Source organism: Amyelois transitella, chromosome 5, assembly GCF_032362555.1.
Source record: "Amyelois transitella isolate CPQ chromosome 5, ilAmyTran1.1, whole genome shotgun sequence".
NCBI lineage: Eukaryota > Metazoa > Arthropoda > Insecta > Lepidoptera > Pyralidae > Amyelois > Amyelois transitella.
Window position 1 is genome coordinate 8642959 of NC_083508.1, and position 24595 is coordinate 8667553.

Here is a 24595-nt window from a genome sequence, read left to right on the forward strand (position 1 = left end):
TGGTCATACTAATTTCCATAAAATACCAGACAGCGAATGATTTTTTTTCCGTTTTAAAAATATAGGTATATTTTTTCGATGCTTCAATAAATGGCAAAATCACCTGTTATTTTAAAAGCGTGTGATTGTTTTCATTCTACGAACTGATAGGAAGTATCTACTACGAACCGCTACGAAATATTCACGAATGCTACGACATTGCTACGAGTCTACGAGTTCAAGCTACGATAAGCCTACGCAAATCGAAGATGGAAGTTTAAGATATAACTTTGAAGTGTAACTTATTTCTTTTACAAAACTGTATCAATTATTTCACCTTTCAATCAAGGGAAGGCTGATAGACTTGGGATTCATCTTTAAGGCAATGGGCAAATTTTAGCAACCTTTTACAATTTCATCATTAAGGCATTCAGCTCAACATGGCCTTTCAGTATTTTCGAGACTGTAATATATATATACCCCATAAGGAATAAAGATTATATATGTTCTTATTTAAGTCTGCCTTTACTATTTTGAAGTTAAAATAAATAAACTTAATTTCCACCCCGTACCTACTCATACAAAATGTGAAACAGCACAAACTAAAAGTCAGTTACAACAATTCAATAGGTGGCCAGCCTTGCGAGCACAGCCTTAATCCAATTGAAGTCCTGCATAATTCCCTTGCACTACATACTGACACTGCAGTGCGTTGAACCCGCTTTTAAACGCTGGAAATTGAATGTCGTCGTAATGCCCGATTAAAAAAGTTAAAATGAAATGGGATGAAAAAAATAACAATGCAGCTTTGTTTTTGTAGTAAATGGTGATTTTGTTACTTTTATGACTTCTTTAATGGCCGAACTAAACACTAGTTTGGCCAAAATGAAGAGTTGAACAGGCACACATATCTTACGTCTTTACCCTTAATGGGGTAGACAGAGCCTAGTCAAAAGACTAAAGGCTACTTTCATAGGCTTGAATAGTAATTGATTTGAGATTCTAGAGATTCGATAGTGAAAGATTGCGATAATTTTGTCTAAAAGGCGAATCCTATAAATTTTGTATTTATTTTTGGGTATTTGAATAGATTTTTTCGTTTTTTATTTGATAATGTATACGGCAGTAAACTAATAACATATATCTAGAACGCAACTTATAAAAGAAACGGTTTATTTTAACTTGATACTCCGGTTGTAAAATTAAATATTTCACCCAAAAGTGATAAAAAATATTCATATCATCATAACTCTAAAACAAATAAAACTAAACCGCATTTTCGCACAATTGCGACAATTATTTAGTATTAATCTCTAAATAAAACTAATTATAACTACTATCCTCATAAGCGTTAGCTGTTAAGGTATTATCGAAACGAAATAAGGGCGCTTACACACACACGTCACGTTGTCGCTAATCTCGACTCTTATCGTAATCTCGACCGTTCTGCCGAGAAACAATACAGCCTTTCAAAGGTAACAAAGAAGTAGAAGAATGGACTAAATGAATCACCGTACCGCACATTATCGGCCCGTGCACACGTAGGTCTTGCGAGGTAATTCAAATAGTAATTCTTTGTATCTTTATTTTCTTAAATTTAATTGTAAATTTAAAAAAAATATATATAATTAAACCTCTTTTTATGGGCATCATAGAAAGCAATTTAACTACTAAAATCGAATTCATTCATGAGATAAGTAAGTCTCAAGCAGGTAGCACGGTAAAAAAATTGCAAATCACTGCACAGTAAAACTATTATAAAACTATTAGTATTAAAATTGGAACCATAAAGGTGATGAATTAAAATAAGTAATAACTCCTAAAAAAAAGTATAATCCAGATAAATAATCTTCATTATTTGATTCAAACTGACCATTTCAGCCTATCTCTTTCTTACACATTGCGATAGTTACTCTTTTAGTTCCTATTACATGATGACGCTATCGTTTTTAAATAGTTCAAATAATTGTAGATAAAAAAGGTACACTCTCCATGCCATACATACCCGATGGGACGGCCTACGAGATTAAAACAGTTCCAAATATAACTTTTCAGCTGTACCTTCCAAAACAGACACAAATATTGTTTCGTTGTCCGTCCATTTCAAACTCCTGATGTCCGTTGTGGGTCAGTAAAAATGTCAGGGGGTCAAAACACAATGCATGATCCTAACACGTCCATATCAGTTATTTACATTGTACCGCTCTGTGTAACTTTAGTTGCAGTCGGCTTTGTGTTAAAAGGTTCGCGCACCCGTTTGTCCGTCAGTGCTAAACAGGGGTTATCCACTGGAATTTCACTGGGTTTTTTGTTTTATGATTGACAGCACACGGACTGTGTTCGGTCGCGCGTTCTGTGCCCATCGAACCGTGATGCGCCACTAAGAGAGCTGGCTATTTATGCTTACACTGTCATACGTTGCATAATAACCGCCGCACAGGGCTGGATACTGTGTGTTCATAGAGTGGTGTTTTAATAATAAGTATGTGGGAGGTGTATCTTTTCTAAAAATAACATTACATATAAACACGTCTATATCCCCTGCGGGGCAGACGGAGAAAGGCTGAAAGGCCACGCCCAACTGCTTGGCTCAATGATAGGTCGCTTTTTAAGCCATCCAAAGGAAAGACATGGAATGGTCCTATTTTCGTTTTTTAAATAGCCAAAATTCTAAGTAGCCACAATTATGATATTTTTTTTACTTAATGGTAAAGCGCATTTTTGTCATTCTTTGTACAATAATGTTAAAAGGAGTTTCTAAAGTCACAATCTAAAATATCATAACAACATAAGCAAAAACTAGGAAACACTCGATATTTTCCAATATTCGCGAACAAAAACTTTTCAGTAAGAACATTGAACGTAGCACCCACGATTAATTAGCAAAACGAAAGCATAGTTTTCAATTTGTGCCTAAACGTACAAAAAAAATATATGTTCATCTCGTTAAAACTTCCGTCTGCAAATATAAAATTCAATTTCTGAATGAGCGCAAAAAATCTTCCACCTTGTTTTTCGCGTTCATTTTGCATCAACCGACGTAGAATCCTAATTATCTTTCCCAGTTAAGCTTAAGTGAATTATTCCAGCCGCCCACTGTGGCGCACAAACAAAACGGCACGGAGTTCGCAACCTCAGTCGAAAATACTAAAACATTAAAGAGCATTCCCAACGAACGTATAATATCCACTAAGTAGTGTGTAGAGTCGGCGCATAAGCCTGCTATCTTGGTAGGTAACAGAGCACTTTGCTCGGCTCAACTTTTAATAACGACCACGAAATCTTCAGATTAATTAATCTGATTAGAACCCAACGCAACACTCGCCTCTAATGCTCACTCTTGTACAAAATAAATAAATCATAGAATTGACATTTCCCGTAACTATCGACGATGCTTGAAAACCACTGATATTCTGAGAATCAAGGAATCCTCTGCTGCGCTTCAACAGTCAGAAAGTTTGTCAGAAATATTGTGTGAAAAATGTAAAAGTATTTGACTACTCTTATTTGGGTATCAGATCAACCAATATTAAATATCTAAAAATAGATAATAAATAATTTAAGTTCTGCAATTTTATATTTTTGCTTCTTAGTATTAAATAAAGTTATTTTCCTGCAAGTAATTTACGAGGATTAGTGCAAAACCCGGGTTTGCTTTTCACTTTGAGAAAATGGCATTGCACTCCCCTCTATTAAACTTATCTAAAAAATAATTTAAGCGACAAGTGAGATAAAAATGATGTTATTGCATTTGTTTAAACAACTGAAAAAGGCAATGGTTTTATCTTACCTTTTAATAGTAAAACTGAACCTCTTAATGAAAATACTGTTCATACCAATGTCACTTATGTTCGACTTATTTTTAAATAAATTTTATATTGACTTAGATCGTTATGTTACCGTATCTCTGATTTTTATTATATAAAGAATAAAATATATTCTCTAATAAGAAGTAATTTTGTTCTCTTTAATCAAAATTACAGAAAATAGTGAGCTCATATCTGATTCTGGGACGGACTGTCCGTTTGAGAGGGATCCTGCAACTGTAATTACGTGGGTTGAAAACCTTCCGAGGCTCCACGCACACGATGAATGGCATCTACGACTAATGGAGACCTTATCTTAACTCAGATCGAGTAAGGTGGCCGTCCTTAGCAATACAAAGTTTGTTATGTATAATAAAAGGACTTATCTTCCCCGAATACAAGCCGTGCCATAAATAAGACTCGGCTTTGATTCCTAAGACTGACCCTCGCTTCGTAGGCTCATTAGGATATGCAGGTCACGTTATCCCTCTTAATAGTTCCAGCGAAATTTTCTTAACACACACAATTAACGTTTAATCCAGCCCTACATAATTGCAGGCTTATCTTCAGTTTAACAATTAATTTACTACTTTTACAAAATTGATAAGAAATTTACTTAATTTATTCGTTAAGGAATTATTTTTTTAACAATTACTCGCTAATCTATTTTCTTCTCGAATTAAATATTTAAGGCAGCAATTTGTCGAGCTTCCGTTACGCTACGCAGCGCAATACAAAGAAGAGAGGACTATTTGGCGAAAGTCATTTTCAAAATTATATTGTTACTTTGTCTTTGAATCTTGTAATAATTATCTCTGGTCTGCTTTAATAACCGTTTGATTTGAGTAGGAAATTAAACCCTTTACGTAGAACTGTCAGTGACAAGGAATCAAATATTGACGTGAATTTTGTTAGTGAAAATGTATATTGTACTAGGATAAAATCAATCAAGCTGCATTCGAATACGGGACAGCAATACAGCGAATCTAAAAAGTAGTAAAAGGTAATATAGGAGACTTGGATAAAAGGTAAAGCCTATTGGCAGAACGATCGAGGGGCAGAACAGAGATGGCAGCCGGGAGGCGAGAGCACATAGGCGGCCGGGCGACGTGAATGCGACATTTCAATTTGAGCATATATTATTCATGGTAATGCGTTAAAAGCGCCGGTATACAAGTTGCTCTGCGGCGCTGAGCGAGTAATCGCTGCGCACGTGCGAGTACTACCTACATAAGTATATTCAATGTTGTGCTTTAAAATTTTCGTTTCGCGCCATTTGCAGTTGCCGATGTGCCGCGCTTATAAAGTGACTCCACGGAATGGGGACCGTTTTTATTTATCGCACATATAAATGGGTTTTACTAGAATCTGGCGACGAAAAAAGCATACGTGCGGAGCTGTAAATGAATAAGGGCAACTATTGATTTCTGCAAATACAATATAGAGATTAAGAAAGAGACTCGTGGTTGTTTTTCTATATTGAAGGTATACTTTCCCGTTGCTGTAAAATTTGCAGTGAATATTTCAAATACAATAATTCTTCAAATGCCGTGAAATAAATGGAATAAATGTATGTCGTCCCCGTAAAATTTGAACAATCTAGATTAATGTTTAGTTGAAACAGCGTAGATTTCATTTAATTTGAATAAGCAAATGAAATCATGATTTCATTTCTAAATTTTATCATTAAATTAACTCATTCATTTTCACATCGTGAATCAAATATAATCATTTCAATAGACACGTTTCGAATCCAAATACAAGCCATATTCATTTTAGACAAATCTATATATATAAAACTCTTCCGTTACTGAGTGACTGACTGACAGACAACGCACAGTCGAAACTACTGGTCGTAGACAGCTGAAATTTGGAATGTAGGTTCCTTGGGATATGTAGGGGAGCACTAAGAAAGGATTTTTGGAAATTCAACCCCCAAGGGAGGGAAAAGGGTAAAAACGTTTCTATGAAAAATCTTATTCCTTGGGTTTATAAACTTGAAACTTGGCATGAACACGTACATAGGCAAGTAAATATATTTGACATTATAAGTTTTTTCAAACTACCCTCCAATCGTGATTTAGGGGGTGCGATTGGGTGACTGATTTATTAACGCACAGCCGAAACCGCTCGGTATAGGAGTCTGAGATTTTGAACAGAGGTTCCTTTAGTAACATAAGTGAGCACTAAGAAGGGATTTTTGAAATGTCAACCCCCAAGGGGGGGAAACGGGATAAACTGAGCCGGGGCTGCGGGAAAGTTCTAACGAGATACCGTGGCCCCGGAACGCAAAGGGCAACTGAAGGAACGAGGTGGGTTTTAGTCAGTAAAAGTCTGATTGAAACCCACCTCGAACTGAACTCCCTTCCGTTCCACCCAGAGCGGGAGAGGTCATTCGATGATTTCCCATCCTTAAAAAAAAAGACTTTGTATGACAACTTTCAGTTGTCTCTTTAACATACATAATAACATACATAATTATGTACATACATGCATAACATTAATAACATCACGCCTTTAAATCCCTATTTTGTGATAACACTACCCATACAAACAGCTAAAAGGAAACAAGTGAAGAGACGAAATTTGTCCGCATCCATTTTCACCTAAATTCTTAACGTTAATGAGATTTACTTTTTATTATCAGGTCAACCTATTAGCCTCACATGTACGTATAACTTCGTAAGAATTTTCTTTCAACTCTTAACCGTTGAGGAGTTGTACCTTCCATCATCAGCTCATTCACATGGGATGATGACTATCAGACGCAAATACTTAAACAGAAGGAAATCCTGTAAGGCCTCTTCGTCCTATAAATCCTGTTTTTTTTTTCTTTTGAGACGATGATTTTGTCTCGCTTTACTTTTTCTATATAGATTTGTATGTATACTAATATTATAAAGAGGAACAATCTATTTTTTTATATGTTTGTTTGTTTACACATGTAATCGATAAACTCCGAAACTACTGAATCGATTTCAAACATTCACCATTAGAAAGCTACATCATCCCTAAGTAACACAGGCTATATTTAATTCCAGTTGTAACAAGATTTCAGCCTGTGGAAGAAAAAGCCCTGTCGAGATCATTAAAAAACGCTATATATAACCGAATTACACGTGGGCGAAGCCGCGGGCGGAAAGCTAGTCTTGTATAAAAAAGTACGATTTTGGTATGAGGAAATATAAATTCATATATTTACAATCTTATGAACATATCCTACAATCGCGTCTAAATTTGATTTAAGTAGAACTATTTACCGCGTTATAAATAAGTAAAGGTAACTTAGCCAAAAAAAAGAAATTTTTTAACAATTGCAAAATAAAATTTCATTGAAAGTTTTTAACATTTCGTCATAAAAAGTATATTCCTTTCTGTATTATCCACTTTAGGTTCGCATTGCAATGTCGTTAAAAATTAATGTAACAAGCCAGACGGTAACTCTGTTTAGCCTTTACTGGCTAGTATTCGAATGACCAAGCACGTGCTTGAAAATTGCATTAAAGAACATTGACCGCTGTAGTTGATACTTACGTGTTCTCTCTTAAAATAAAAAATGTAGAAAACTGAATAACAATATAAATACATTCACTTCTACCACTTTATTACTATTAACAAACGAAACGATAAAAATCAAATTTAAATATAGAACAAATTTCAACATTCTATCCATTTTCATTCCATTAATATTTAATAGATGTTACGTCCATCCTCAAACAATAATATCGCTTGCGTAGCGTATTGGCGTAAATACGTCCCTGTATTATTGAAGTAGTGAGGATATGTAAGGTGCGCACGTGTGCGTACAGGGCCGAACTCGAGTTGCGGCCAACATCTATTATTCATCTTCGAAGACATGAGAAAGAAATTTGTGTAAGTGCGTTGTGATCCAGCCAATCTCGCCATCTTTATTTCATTCGCAATAAATGGATTACGTTGTTCACAAACCTTGTGTTATTGGCGTTTTTATTTGCCTCCATCAGCGATTATCCCTTATTCTTTATCGTATTTGTAAAACTTGTACTAAGATTTAAGTATCTATTACTTTAGTAATGTTTTTCTCTTAATGAAACAACAATCGTGCTTACAGTTGGAATTTCGGAGTTGTTTAATTGTGGACGTTTTTGTTCGATATTTGTACCTTCATTATTTATCGAGATTGATAAATGACATTCATAACCCTTTTAAAGACCATTATAAGTTCGGAAAAACATCGCCCGCACCTGGTTTCGGGATTAATATTAAATTTTTAGATTTACGAAATAAAATACAAAGTAAGTAAGTTTTTAGTTTAAATTAAATCATGAATTTTTATAGGTTTAAAATGTATTACAATCTCATAGTAACAGCAATATATTCGTGAAAAGTCCACTTATTTTCAATAATATGTAAAAGCCTCAGCATATTTGTCATTGTTTGTGTTAGGACTAAAAATTAAAAAGGAAATGTACAAGACCATTATCGCGGCTGAAATTGGGAAAACAAACGAGGGTCACCTGTGACCGGCTGCCATCGTTATATCGGCACCCCTAGACATAAATTACAAGTAAAAGTAATTGTTGAAACTTTCCTAAGACAGGCCAGGAGGCCAGACTTGCTTTGCGGAATTACCTGCCACTGGTTTTAAGTCTCGTAATTTATCAGAGAAAACCCGGGCTTCGATAGACTGGCCTTCTGTCGCGAACAAAAGATACCTTCGAAAATTAATAGCTAGTATATATTACGCCTTTGTCGTGAAACAATGAAATAAATTGAGCTCTAAGTGACTAAGTGGTATGGTAATGGAATGCTTATTTTTATAATAAAAACTTATGAATAATTATTTGAATTTCTGAATAGAAAAATGGAACGTTTGCTAGTAAGATACAACGCTCGTTCAAATAAAATAATAATAATAAGATAATTTGCATTATCAAAATATTTACATACACATATTTTTTTCTCGATGTGAACAAATTAGGAATAAAATTTAATAATTTATCTTGTAACACATGTAATGACATATAATACACATGAAAAAAAATGTAATGAAATTCTTCGAGACGAACTCATTAGGGTAATAAATTAAAGCTGTGTGTCAATTAAATTTAACAAATTATAATAGTTAGACGTAAATGAAGGCAGCAAAAACTCAAAGGATGAAAACATTAGTAACGTTGACGGCGCCTGCCTTGCCTACGCCTACATTATGGTATCTCGGAAAAAGGCAGTTTTGATTGACGCCGGCAATCGGCTTAATGTAACCTCCAGGCAAGTTTGGAAGCAGGCTGGTTAAATTCGGAGGTCGACGCTAAGCGACGCAATCTCTCACACGTCACATAGAGGGTGCTTGCCATATTATTCATTTCGTTATTCATATTTGTCTTAGAAATTCACTCACGAGTCACTCTACGTACTTGGTACAAAAACTCAACAAATGTTGTAAAGTGACATGATATTTTACGATTCCGATGTTATTGAAAAAGTTTGCGAAATGTATTCCTCTCTTACTTTACCATTCATACAAATTGAATCGGGATCCCGTTCTAAAGTTATGGAAGTAGGAGAAAACAACTTTTAGCGCAGGTTTCCCTACGTTACCTGCTGTTGATGTTATCACGTGATAGCGAACCAGTCGGAGACTTCTATTTGAACTATTCCCTCGTTTCTATTGGTCAGTCATCCCGCAAATATTGTTATACATTTTAGGTTATCCAATTCCAGCATTCGTACGCAGAAATTTCGACCTATCCTATAGTCGTATGGTTTATATTCGTCGTTCAAGATTACGTGACTGGAAATAGTAAAATCGGATGATGATGTTGATAATGTAGGTCGTAATGGGCCATTTCCAATAAAACCTTATAGGTAAGCGATGGATTAAAAGGAACTAGGTCAGGGCAAGGCCCGTACCTTATGAAAATATCGTGATTCGGCTGCTCCCGTCTACGTCGGAAGTATCGCGTTATCTGCGTATCGATGCCTAGTAGTTCCACGTAAACAAACCAAAGTAAAACGCGTGTTGTTCACTGATAAGTACGATTGGTACCATGCAATACCATGCAATTGGATTGTTTTTTGTTCGGTATGATTTGAGTGCTGATATGATAAACATCATTTGCGAATGATTTAACATTTTGCTTGACTTCGTGAACCGAATTTGATAAAGTAGATGGCTGTTTATTATTAAATTATTTATTGATGGTAATATAACTGAAAGACTAATCAGACTAAGTTTGCTACTGCCTGGCTCCTAAAAGGAAAGTTACATGCACTCAATAGAAGACCCGCTAAAAAGTTCTCTTCGGCAGCGTCAATGGAAAAAAAGCAGTTCACAACTTCGCAATATCGCTTTACTTGTCCCGCCCAAATGAATAATTATTGAAATTTTAATTCTTATTTTGAGTCTTCTTAAAAAGTTTGAAAGGGGTCATGATTTTTGTATAATTAAAGAGTTTTCTGTTATTAAAGGATAATCAATGTTATTTATTCATTTTATTTTTTAAAATATTAAATCTCCTTAATTTAAAAAAAGTTTACTTGCTACTTTTATCTATACTTATAATAAATCTGTAGAGAGGTCAATTCTGTACATAGAATATATTTTCAAAATAACTATCAGGGGGTGATTAGTGATCGATACTGATGCCAAAAATGCAATCAGTAAAATTTTTGTCTGTCTGTCTGTCTGTCTGTCTGTCTGTCTGTCTGTCTGTATGTTCTTTATAGAAACAAAAACTACTTGACGGATTTTAACGAAACTTGGTACAGTTATTCTTCATACTCCTGAGCAGGTTATAGTATACTTTTTATTACGCTACAATCACTAGGAGCAGAGCAGTGAAAGGAAATGTTGGGAAAACGGGAGAAGTTACTTGATTTTTTAAGCTTCCGTCGCGTGTGCAGCCTTTATGGTTAAAGATACAGCGAAACCATGTATAACGGAAATATTTTACATAAAATTATTAAAAAAATATCCCAAGACAGCATAAGTCTATCTTTTATGGTTGACTCACAATAACACGTGTAATTCCTAATAGCTTAGCAGTTCGGAGATTTCTGATTATATTTCTTTACTCTGATGTTTATAATACCAATAACACTCACACTCATTCGTAATTCTTAAAAGTTAATATAAGTACCTATTCAATAAAAAAAGAATCATCGAAATCGGTATAGAAACACCAAACTTATACATGAAATGAAATACGCTAGCAAGCCATCGCGCGTAAATACTGAATCATGCTATAAGGATTATTTTTGCGTAACGGTTACCGCGTTCGACGCGGCTAGCGGCGGCAGGGTAGAAAAGGGGCGGGAGACGAGCGCAAGCTTCATGACCAAGGCAGCCAGAGGGAGACTTCACGCAGTTCTCTCCTCCAGCCTCCCCCTGAGGACGAAGCTCGGGATCTACCAAACGTACGTCAGATCCGTCCTCACGTACGCGGCCCCGGCGTGGTACGCATTCTGCTCTGAGACCAACAGGAGAAGCCCAAGAGAACCAAAGTCTCAGAGCAGTCGTCGGAGCCCCGCGCTACGTGAGGAACTCGACGATCCGCAGGGACCTGAAGTGGGAGAACCTAGATAATCGAGAGGGCGGACGCGTCATTACACAGCCACCTGCGCGACATCTCGCCGCTCCACGCCCGCCCTTCGGGCCGTCGGGTGAAACTCTCCCCTTGCTGCCTTGCGGCAGACGTCGTCGACCAGTGACAACGCCGCCGCCGATGGGAACTCCCAGTGTATGAAGTCGTGAAGACCCAGGCCGTCACGGCCGCCTCATCGACCTGCCTACAGTCGTAGGCAGCGATGATGCCATTGAAGAGGGCCAAAAGCCCTCACCAATCTACTCCGACTGGGGAGTCGGAGTAGATTGGTGAGGGCTTTTGGCCCTCTTAAGGGAGTATGGGAAGACCCGACGACGGCGGCAAGATAGTATTGCACAGGCGTTTCAACTTTATTTTCATTTCTTTTTCTTTTGTAAATTGTAGGTACATATTTCTGGTTATAATTCTATTACAATATTTTTTTTAGTTGAAATAGGCACTTAGATTTATCTATGCTAATATTAAAAAACAGAAGAGTTTGTTTGTTTGTTTGAATGTGCTAATCTCAAGAACTACTGGTTCGATTTGAAAGATTATTTTTGTGTTGAATAGACCATTTATCGAGGAAGGCTTTAGGCATAGCTAGCTGTGCCCGCGACTCCGTCCGCGTGGAATAGTTATTTTGGGCATCATTGCAGCCCTCAAAGTGAATAATTTTCACCGTGTTTTTTTTCACATTTTCCATTATTTCTTCGCTCCTTACAGTTGCAGCGTGATGTTATATAGCCTAAAGCCTTCCTCGATAATTGGTCTATTCAACACAAAAAGACTATTTCAATTCGAACCAGCACTTCCTGAGATTAGCGCGTTCAAACAAACAAACTCTTCAGCTTTATAATATTAGTATAGATTTTGACTACAGTTTTGTCTATCAGTCTATGTATTATAATTATTAATAGCTTTTTATATCGATTTAAAAATGACTAAGTTCCATACAAACTTGCACCCCCTATTTCATCCCTATGGGATAGAATTTCAGGATAAAAAGTAGCCTTTATTCTAATCCAGGTTACTAACTATATCTGTGCCGAATTTCGTTCAGATCCGTTCGGTAGATTTTGCGTGATGCGCGTACAAACATACAGACAGACAGACGGACAGACAGACAGACAGACAAAAATTCTAAAAAAAAACGTTTTGGCTTCTATTGACCCTAAAAAGACCCCTATTTTTTTTCTTAAATATCTTCAATGTACAGACAAAGTTCAGTTACAGTTTTATTATGTTTGGATGTTTGAATAACGTCTAGCTGCAACTATTAGGAGCGAAGAAATAATGGAAAATGTGAAATAAATCGGGGAAGGAGCATCATTGAGGGCTTCAATGATACCCAAAATAACTATTCCACGCGGACGAAGTCGCAGGCACAGCTAGTCATAAAATAAATTCGGAAACGTAATAGCTGGGAATTAAGAAAAGTCTCGTCTACCTCCGAATAATAAAAAACGATGCTGCAGAATATAATGGGGACGTAAATGGATATTTTGTAATTGGCAAGTGTGTGGAGTCGCGGGGTGGAGAAGTGCGGGGGCCGGGGCCGGGACACACCGGGGCAATGGGCCCGCTGCCGGACGCGGTCATGTTTCTGCGCGGGTCATTTGCGCCGGCCGTTATCCGCAGCAGGCGTCGCACGCACCACGATCTTCATTTTCACAGAATTTCACGCAGTCTACATGTTAAACCTGCCTGTACGTACCACATTTTTCACATTTAACGACCCCTGTACAACGCCTATACTTTTAATAAAGATATTAAATTTTGTTACTGTACACACTTTCTATTGTTACCAGCTTCGATCTCTCAAAAGATACGACCCTAAGTCAATATCGAACTTTTGCCCGCAAACTTAGTAGCCGCAGTGGCCGGCCGAAAGTTTCATGTGGCTGATAATTTACATAATAGAAGACGGTAGGTCTACCCCACTATCGGGGTCATCCAAACTTCTGTGGATTAGGGCTTTCACGGGCAAGGCTTATCGGATTTTGAACGAATTTTGGGATGCTTGCTATGGCGACGTCATTATCGATATCCGATTTATATGCAGATTGATATTGAAGTAGCAAGAGGCGCGGGCACGCCGCGTGACGTCACCGCGCCGCCGGCAGCCCGCTCTCCACATAAATAATCCCACTAACCAACCGCAATCTTCAACTTTATCTTACTCGAAGATTATACAATTAATCCCTTCCCTTTACATTCTCGTTACCGAGATCCTCGTTCAACTTTTGCGCACTCGACCCGACGAAGACAGACTCCATTGTAAGGATTTAACAATTTCTCTCGCTTCGTTGCATTTCACAGGGTAATAATAAAATATCACAATGGATGTCAACTCTATTCATGATAAGTACCCAAGATGAAGAGCGTCAGTAACATAATTCAACAATCAGATATCAAGATTTGTTGAAGGTTGTTTTAAGCCGTGACGCGTAGTTATGAATTTTTACATGAGTAAATTTTTAATGATTAATGTGAAAAGAACGTTGCTGCATAGACTGATGAGTTTTGGGTAAACAATATGTAATTTTGAAAATGGATGGGTATAAAAGCGTCACTCACATAGGCGGTGGCGCGTTATGGCTGCCAGTGAGCCAAACAAGAAGTAAAACTGTGCCGTCATTACATCAGCAGCGAGTGATCGCTTGATCACATAATGCGTGTAGCACAGAAATGACGCTACTATTAAACACGAAAATCTAACAGAATATTAAACAAACCAGAATCATAAAAACAAATTAATAAAATTTATTTGAAATCAAATGTATTACAGGAACATCATCTCTATACCTAGTGTATAATCCATTGCCGTATCCGACACCAACCGACATAGTAAATCAATTAAGTACCTGCAAGTTTCGGTTGCATTTAAGCTGTTTATTTAGGAATTAGCCACGCTTTATCAACGTTCGTGTAGGTCCGTAATATATGCACAGCGATTATTTAGGCTGACTGGTAATAGTTGCTGATTAGTTTGAGCTGTCCGATACCTGAAAATGCCGAAATGTATCGGTAAAATAAGAATTTATCCGTTTAGGTCGAATTTACTTCATGACCTAAATAAAATGATTATTCAGTAGTAGGTCCCAATAATAATGGAATAAAGATTGTTGAAAGTGAAGAGAAAAATGGAAAAAACAGATTCCAAGCAAAGCAGTTGAAATATTTTTTCTTCATAAGTGAAGGTTTCCTCACCGTAAAAACCTAATATACATAGATATAGCTTTTTTATTCGGAAAACTAAACCGACAACCGACGATTTAAAAGTATTTAAATTTATGTTACACCCACACATATTTTCCTTAGTATTCAAGGCGAGTTTACAAAAAGGCAACCAAGCCCTGTAGGGTTCCACATCATTCATCTTTCAAGCGGGCTGTCTATTATGAGTTGCACTTTTTAAAAGTTGGTAATTAACACGGCCCGTGTCCCGTCAGGTCCAAGTTCTGAAGTGTTCATAAAGTTTTGGAAAATTCCCTCTAATTATTAAAAACGTAGGTTCCTTTTTGCCCCCACTTCGGCTTAGAATAATTAAAACTTTGGGAATGATGATGATTCAGTTTTTTTTATTCCTGATTATTATCTTTTTGTCATAAACTTAAAAAAGAAGAAATAATTATCATTCGTTACTGTTTTAATGATCGAATGATGTATCTGTGCTTTGAATTTCACATTACTTTTTCACTGTACACACAACCTCTTCATTCAATCTCTTTATTCGATACTAGATAGAGCCAACTTTCTCGAAAAGCCTGAAAGACGACATACAGAGGCCGTCGAAAAAGACGAGAAAATATTCTAATTCCGCCCTAATGATACCGACTTAATAACGTTAATATAGATTTATTTCAATAATAAAAGAACCAATGTGATTCTTGGGTAAAGAAATTTTCTTACAAAGACCAAGATTCCTTTGAAGATTTAGGAATCTTTAAGACTGTAGATAACAATAGTCTTTTGAAGTGTTTCAGCGATTCCAAAAAATATTTCCAATCATTTTATTGTTTGCATAATTATTATGGTCGGTAATTCTTTTATGTTACTATGAATATTATGGACTAACTTATTATTCCCGCGGCTTCCAAACATCCTTCCTTAGCGGTTTCCTCTGAATATGTTTTCCAAATTTTAAATAATAATAATGTGGACAACTATCTTAATGATAGTTTAATTTTAGAATATACACATACGTTTAAGCATCGTAGATCTGTCAGAAGGAGTAATTCACCTTCCATAAATAACATTAGAAATGACAAGCAAATGATTTATTTAAATATCAATAATACCTGTATCTTCATTTTTTTAAATTTAAGAGCTAACTCTTTTGGTTGGATTTAAGTGGAGCATCTTCTATTCACCTCTCCTCTCTGTTTGTGTATATATTTAAGCTATTTTACCCGTTTAGTTTACAAATAATACACACACATACAACAATTATAGGAATGCTTGAAATTTATCGTTAAACGAAAAGAAACATTACAACTCCAAAAATTACTTAGCTGCCTTCTCCTAGTAATTGAAATGTAACAACAAATACAAAAATTTGATTACATTTGCCCGAGACAAACATTTAGAGACAGAATTTTATTTTATGTAAATCTAAGAATAAACAATCTTAAACTTAGTGCGCGAAGTTTTGTTTTGTTCTTACCTGAAGTTTATATCAAGTTATAATATTGTTTCTGCCAACTTTCGTTTTACTTGTGACCTTTGCTTTATGGGTCATTGATATTACGATTTCAATCCAGTATGGGTATGTACAGTCGGATGCAGACAAAATTATGTACTGTTTATTTCATACAAATATGTTTAATCTCTATCTGCCTTCGATTGTTACCATCTAAATGTAAGTGATATCTGCCCTATGAAATAAATAAAATTAAAAAAAAAAATTGTCTAAAATTACTCGGGGAACTTAATTTTAATCATTAATACTTTTCAATTATCGCTTGAATGATTTATTAACACCGGTAAACTAGTCTTGCTGTAACTACAGTCAATGCAACCCAGTCGAAACTTCGGGAAAAAATAGTATCTGTTGGCGCTTGGGTCTTGAAATGAATGATTCCTTTGGTTCAAATGCCTGTGTAATTCCGTTTATTTCTTTTGATGACAATATTTTTGCGAAATGAGGTTATGGCGAGCACAAGATCTAGCGTGATTTTTTTTGTGAATTAAGGAAACGGATATAAATGCAATAGACAACCGCCGCGTTGTCGTTCAGAAACTAATTTTACAAAGTTAAACATTGTCTATGAAATGGTGTAAAAATATTAAATTAATATTCTTTATTTATGTATATATGCTCCAACATGCCCCCGGCCTTGGAAGCTCGTGCTTTCAATGTGTTCTCTGCTACTCGAGCAAAGGACATATCTTGCTGTACGATCGTTTGACAATGCCCGTCGAAGTCCGTATGTCTGCCACTCTTGCAACGCCATCCTTTCCTGGGAAGATGTCGATGATTCGTCCAAGATGCCACTTCAAAGGCGGCAAATTATCATCCTTGATAACGACGAGCATTCCGGGCTTCAACGGAGTATCATCCTTTGTTCTCTTGGTCCTTGCTTGTAGTTCAGAAACATATTCTTTAGCCCATCTGGACCAGAAATGCTGGCGAATCTGTTCCACACGTTGATAGCGAGTAAGACGATTCGTCGAAATTTCAGTCACGTCTTCACAAGCAGGCGCAGTAAGTGGACGGCCAAGCAAAAAGTGAGCTGGGCTCAAAGGAGTGAAGTCTTGCGGATCTGTGGACATAGGACTAAGGGGACGGGAATTCAAAACGGCTTCAATCTGAACCAAAACCGTGCTAAACTCCTCAAAGGTTAAGTGTGCATTTCCTACGACACGTCGTAAATGATACTTACAGGATTTCACTCCAGCCTCCCACAAACCACCAAAATTAGGAGAATATGGAGGAAGAAAAGTAAACTTGATATTTTGACTTATTGCGTAATCTATTATCTCCGATGAGCAATTATTTATAAACTTTTTAAATTCATTCATAAGCCCAACAAAATTTCTACCGTTGTCGGAGAATATTTCTAAAGGTTTGCCACGTCTGGATATAAATCTTTTTAATGCAAGTAAATACCCTTCAGTGGACAAGTCACTGACTAGCTCCAAGTGAATGGCACGAGTCACGAAACAAATAAAAATACAAATATAACATTTTGTAGTCCTCGAACCTTTACCCCTACGATTTAGCATGAGCATTGGCCCGGCGTAATCGACACCACAACGCATAAAAGGAAAAGTAGCGTCCAAACGTTCCATTGGTAAATTCCCCATTAAAGGAGTTGGAGTTTTTCCCCTTAACCGCTTGCAAACAATACAATTATGTACCACTTTCCTAGCAAGATTCCTACCACTAATAGGCCACCAGGTCTCTCGCAAATTGTATAAAAGCGCTTGTGGAGCTGCATGTAACAAACGGGTGTGCTCATACCGAAATAGCAAAGTAGCAAAAGGATGGCTACCAGATATGAGTATTGGATGTTTTTTATCCAACGAGAAAATTTGTGAATTGGAAATACGACCACCTACACGTATTAATTTATTGTGATCAATAAATAAACTTAGCTTTGCTAAATTGTGTTTATGTCCTAAACAATTATTTTTAGTAAGCGACATGTATTCAACTGGAAAAGATTCCAATTGAGACAGCCTAGCTAAAGTTATATCAGACTCTCTCAATTCATCGACACATAGGACGCCTGATCGCGGGTTATTAGTATTGCGTGAATTATAAATAAACCGATTTACGTATGCGACAGCGCGTCTCATGCGATTAAATTGAGAAAATCTATAGAAGGGAAACAAGGAAGACTCGGAAACTTTATCAGGCACAGCAGAAAGCGTCACGCCCGATTTTAACTCTGGTAACTCATCAGGCAAACCATTTATAAATGAAGGCACCAGATCGCATCTAAAATCGGGCTGGCGAAGATAGGCCGGGCCTTCCCACCATAACGTAGAAGTTGAGAGATCTTCTAGCGACATACCGCGGGACACTAAATCAGCTGGATTATTTTTTCCACTTACATGACGCCAAGGAAGTTCCCTCGTCAACTCATGTATTTCTGATGTCCTATTTTGTACAAAAGTTTTTTGTAAGTTAGGTGGCATGTGTAACCAGCCTAGTACAATTGTTGAGTCAGTCCAAAACATAATATTTTTAAATTGTAAATGAAGTGCCTTATTCACTTTGTCGTATAGCCTTGCACCTAATAAAGCTCCGCATAATTCTAGCCGCGGAATACTAACGGGCTTCAAAGGAGCAACCTTGCTTTTTGAGCACAACAGTCTCACCAATGAATTATTGTCACTGCTGACTGAGCGTACGTAAATACAAGCGCCGTACGCTACTTGCGATGCATCGGTAAAAATGTGTAACTCCGAATGTGTAGCAGTAGTGTTAATAACATGACGAGGCACACGAATGGTGTTAAGTTCCGATAGGGCGTTCGCAAACTTAGTCCATGTAAGTAGAACATCGCTTGGCACCACATCGTCCCAACCTAATTGCAATAACCAAAGTCGCTGTAATAATATTTTCACTATTATTATAATTGGACTAACTAAACCAAGGGGGTCAAAAATTTGAGATATGTGTGATAAAATACTACGTTTTGTTATCTTGTTAGTGTCACTCTTAAATTGCGTATTAAAATAAAATTCATCACTAGTGTTGTACCATCCTAAACCCAAAGTCTTGCACTGAACAGTATCACCTAATGTTAACTCCTTACCTGCGCTGAACGGACCTGATGACTGATCACATTGAAAGTTAAATGTCCATTTTCTCAATGGAAAACAACCGGACTGTAAACACTTTGAAGTCTTGTTACAAAATGATAATAATTCATGTTTATCATCCCAACCTGTGATCATATCATCAACGTAAAAGTCCTCAGAGATGATTCTCTTTACATCAGGGTCAGTACACTCAAGTGCCAGCTGTTTGAGGCATCTAACAGCAAGATAGGGTGACGCTGCCATGCCGTAGGTCACGGTGTTGAGCTGGTACATACTTAAAGGCTCAGAAGGATTATCCCGCCAGACAATCAGTTGCATGTCGCGTTGTGACTCATGTAATAGGCACTGCCTGTACATTTTTTGTATGTCTGCACACGCAGTAAACCTATATCGTCTAAACCGCAATAAAATATCAAATAGTTCACTTTGTAGTGGCGGCCCGACAAGCTGAATGTCATTTAAGGATACTCCATTACTAGTAGCAGCACTTCCGTCAAAGACTACTCTCAATCGGGTTGAAGAGCTATGCTCCCGATATACACCATGGTGTGGTAAAAAATAATGTGGTGTTCCATATGAACTTACCTTTTTCATATGACCCAAATCAAGGTATTCATGTATGAAATCAGTGTATAATTTTTTATAAGTAATATTACGTTCGAGGCGTCTTTCTAAAACTAAAAAACGAATTTTAGCCTGAGTGTACGACTCGCCAAGGCTAGCTGGTGACTTCTGAAGCGGCAGATGTACGCAGAACCTTCCATCACTTGTGCGCGTTGTAGTGTTAATAAAATGTTCTTCGCAAGCACGCTCGTCGTCCGTGTGTGTGAGACTAGCCTTAGGCAGTTCCTCTAGTTCCCAAAACTGCCGTAATTGTGTTTCAATAGCGTGCGAAAAATTACATTGGAAAGACCTATCAATATTGTGCGTATTACTGTGTATAGGCCCTGAAATTATCCAACCTAATTTTGTGTTTTGTAAAACTGGGCCATTTGGTAACCTTATTTTACCTTCGCATAATAAATCCCAAAATATTTCTGCGCCAATCAAAATGTCAATATTGTGGGACTCGTAAAATAATGGATCGGCTAGCTGTATATGTTCAGGGATGAATAGTTCGTTTTGATCATATGCAACCGCCGGCAATGTACATGAAATGTAAGGCAACACAAAACATTTTAAACTCGTAGAATAGGCACCGGTGCGCGATCTTATTTTAACATCACAGATCTGTGTTGAGTTTGTAACCGAGTTACCTATTCCTCGTATTTCACAAGTGGACTGTATTAAAGTAACATTAAGTTTTGTACATAAATCCTTAGACAAAAAACAAAGTTGACTTCCTGAATCGAGAAGACAGCGTGCAATATGATAATTATTGTGATTATCCGCTATTTCAATCATAGCAGTCGATAATAAAACAGAATTTATACTTTTAACTGATTGATTATTGAACGTATAGCGAGTGTTATCTATGTGCGGCTTGTTTACCTGTGCCGTGCTAGACCGATGCATGGGGACGTCGACCGCGGGGACCGCGGGGGTCGCGGGCGCGGTCGGTACATCTCTCGGCTCACGATTATTGCAATTTGAATGAAGCGTCATTACTTGAGCGTCATTAGACGTGTCACTATGAATTAGCGTATTATGTTTTCTATTACATTTTCGACACGGACCAAACTTACATGTTTCTAACGTATGTCCAGAGCGTAAACAGTTCTCACACAACTTGTTGGTAGCTATAAAGTGTAGTTTAGTGTCTATATTAGCATCCAAAAACTTTGGACAGGAATACAGTGCATGATCATTGTAACACATTAAACATGGCTTCTTATAGGTAGTGCGACTTTGTTGTGACTTGGTGGAGACATTGCATTGAGCCTTATGTGTAGTTTGTTTTTTGGAATCAAGATTAATCTTACTATGAGAGGCTTGCAATGTTTCCAACATCTCAGCACGGTCCCTGAGAAAGGTGAGTAGATCATCCACCTTTAGTGATGATTTAGTTTCATTGTGTTTACGAATAGTACACTTATATTGCTCCCACTCGCGTTCAGTAGTTTCATCTAATTTAGAAGTGACTATGAATATGACCAGTGTATCCCAGTGCTCAGTGGGTTCACCAAGCATTTTTAAAGCTCTTAAATTCTTAAGTATTGTATCAATTAGGCGCCTGAGCATGTGGTACGACTCCTTAGTTAATTTCTGAATGGTAAATAAGGCCTTAACATGGTTGTGTATTAACATACTGCTATTATTGTATCTATTGAGAAGTAATTCCCATGCTATAGTATAATTGCTGGCTGAGAACTCCACAGAATCTATAACCAACTCCGCACTGCCCTTTAATGAGGATTTTAGGTAATGAAATTTTTGAATATCGCTAATTTCATTAGAATTATGAACTAAAGACATAAATGTATCTCGAAACTCGAGCCAATGCTCATATGAACCATCGAATGTAGGCATAGATATGACAGGTAATTTAATTGATTTTATTTTACTATGACACACACTGGAGCCATCAGAGACTTCGGCTCGGTTAAGTAAGTATTCAGCTCGTGACAAGGCACTATAATAGCTATCCTCAAATAAATCTCGTTGATTTAATTGGCAATCTAAATCAGAGTCTATCACTATCTTCTCAATCATTGTTTGAATATTATTAAATTCAGTAAGTAAGCTGGCTGCGCCTTGCATACGCAGTTTTAAATCAATGCATTTTTGACTATTTAATTGATCTCGAGTTATGCTATTAATAAAGGTTGTTAGTCTTGTGAGGCGACCTTTGATTATGCCTCTGCCTTTTACTAAATCAGTCAACTTCTCACTATCTTTGTCACAGAAGGCGGTAGGGGGCCTACTGTACGGAGACCTATCGCGAGATTTAGGCTTAGCTTCATCATTAACTAGGCTCATTTTGGTTGTTTGTGAAAGGACTTACGGTTTGTGAATATTCCTGTTCGTACTGTGGCGTCAGCCGATGCTAGCAACGGCACAAAGCTGACTATAGCGATGCACAAGAACTGAAATATGAACAAAGCACGGTATTAGCACAGATTGAACTCACAGGGACGAGGTTAGGAAGGATGGCTGGCCGTACCGAATGTATGCAGCAGTTCCTCCGACGTCTTAACCTCGCTGGTTCTATGTCTTCATGCGGCGACGAAGGTCCACAACGTATGTTGGCGCTTGGGTCTTGAAATGAATGATTCCTTTGGTTCAAATGCCTGTGTAATTCCGTTTATTTCTTTTGATGACAATATTTTTGCGAAATGAGGTTATGGCGAGCACAAGATCTAGCGTGATTTTTTTTGTGAATTAAGGAAACGGATATAAATGCAATAGACAACCGCCGCGTTGTCGTTCAGAAACTAATTTTACAAAGTTAAACATTGTCTATGAAATGGTGTAAAAATATTAAATTAATATTCTTTATTTATGTATATATGCTCCAACAGTATCTTAGTGTTAATTCCCGTTTGCATACTTAATGATTTTAATTATTATTTTAATATTTAAATGTAATATACTGCAGTCTTTTTACTAGTCACTAGGACAGTAACTTGAGATTTTATTAAGTGATATTAATAACCTTTAGGAATCCTTGATATCATTTAATTTTAAACAACGATTGTTCATGAATGTAATAAAACTGTAAAAAGAGTTTATAGCATCGTAAACTTTCACTAGATATTGAAAATGTTCTTCATAGGGGCATATTTTATAGTTTGGATCACAGTTTATTTCCAAAGTTTTCTTGTGAATCATAATTATTTTAAGGCTTCTATATTTTTGCCGAAAAACTATATGACTTTATCCACGTATGTGTGTAAAATAAAATTATGATTGTCATACTTCTTGTTTAATTGAAACAAAGGATCCGTTTTTTTTAATTCTCAAGAGAAGAAAGCCCGGAACATTCGCTACAATCTTATGAGTTTTCAAAGTTCAAAGCATCTTCATACATTGACAAAAAAAATCAAATGCCATGCTAGTTGATTCAAATCGCCAGTTTAAATGAAATTATCTGAAATAGCACCGTGTACTCCGGCGCAGGTTAATAAGTAATGAAGTGGATTCGCCCGAGTTTTGTTTGTTAAACTGATTATTCAAATACGAAAAACGTTTTCGGGTTTCCTTAAACTTCGCTCATATTTTATTCACTGATTTTTCACGGTTTGTGAAATTCGTAATTGCTGATAAGATTCGCTGGAATGTGGGTTTATTTTCGTAACGTAATTACTGTTTCTATATTCGCAAATTAGGGATTATGAAAATTTTAAAAGAAGTATTGTTACTTATTTAAGGAATCTCTGTATTCCTGGAATATTATTGGAGTGAGAAGGAAGAAAGCGATAATATTTTATGGCGGGTTCTACACGGCATCTGCTTTGAGTATTATTACTACTTACTTAACTTTTATTTTAGAATATTAATTACAATTATGATATTAAAATCAAAATTATTCATATTGTCGAAGTATGATAAAAAAAATAATGAAAATTGTAAGATTGCTATTAGTTACAGCACTCTTGTTTAAAAATATTCTTTAATAAGTATACAAAACTCTTAGAAACAACACTTTTGTTATTCCTTTTATATAGTTTCCTGATCCCTGGTATTTAATTACTAGCAATAAAATATTCTTCCAGAGTATGTTAATAAGGAAACGTCTACAACTTCTCGGCCGAAAACTTTCCTAAGAAAACTAATCCGGCCGAGATTATTTCCAGCGGTTCCCAATCAATTGGCCTATGAAAACACAGGGATAAAATGCTTGGTGAGTTAGGAAAGTCGACGCTCCTCGGAGAATCATTACGAAAATACGACAAAATTGTTGAGCTCCGAGTTAAGAAGGGGTGTTATTTATGAGGGCAGAGGTCGGAGTGTATCTGAGTGACTCTATTAGCTCAACTAATATTTTCTTCTTGAAGTTAATTGTTATGTCGCCTTTAAGAGCAGGTGGTTTGTCCCATTAGGCCGCTCTGAGTTAATGTTAGACACGGAACTTGAGCGCCGCCGGGGAACTTGCGGAAATATTTAAACAAATTAAAACTTTTTCTTTATGCCATCTCCCGAAGAACGTACTTATTGTGATTCGTTTTTATTGAGTTTCAACAGGCTTGCTTTTAAAGGAATCGGTCAAGTGCGAATGGTTCTCATCAGCTTTAAAACTTCTTCATTTCAAGTTGTTTTGTAAAAAATCGGTATAATGCAGTTCTATTAACTCTTGTTATTATATTTTAACACAGATAGTATTTTCAATTATTTGAAAATATGAATGTGTATCTGGAAATATAATTGCATTTATGATTTCAGGAATTCAGTATATTCAGTACATTATTATTTAGATCACATTAATTACATAGCATAGTTATAAATATAAAAGGCAATAATGTGCATAAATTTTATCAAAATGCTTAGAGGAAGTTGAATGAAGATAGAATAGTTATAATGCCTATC

General features: G+C 36.6%; 2 protein-coding genes across 7 annotated transcripts in view; one reads left to right on the forward strand and one right to left on the reverse strand.

Moving 5' to 3' along the window:
* The window catches only part of LOC106131844 (RNA-binding protein Musashi homolog Rbp6), a 476408-nt gene that overhangs the window by 323966 nt on the left and 127847 nt on the right, over nucleotides 1-24595 (forward strand). The gene's annotated exons all lie outside the window — the stretch shown is intronic.
* On the reverse strand, nucleotides 16622-22582 carry LOC132901783 (uncharacterized). The gene has a single exon (XM_060944332.1). It carries the CDS (start codon nucleotides 22046-22048, stop codon nucleotides 16724-16726), a length of 5325 nt encoding a protein of 1774 aa, XP_060800315.1. The 5' UTR covers nucleotides 22049-22582; the 3' UTR covers nucleotides 16622-16723.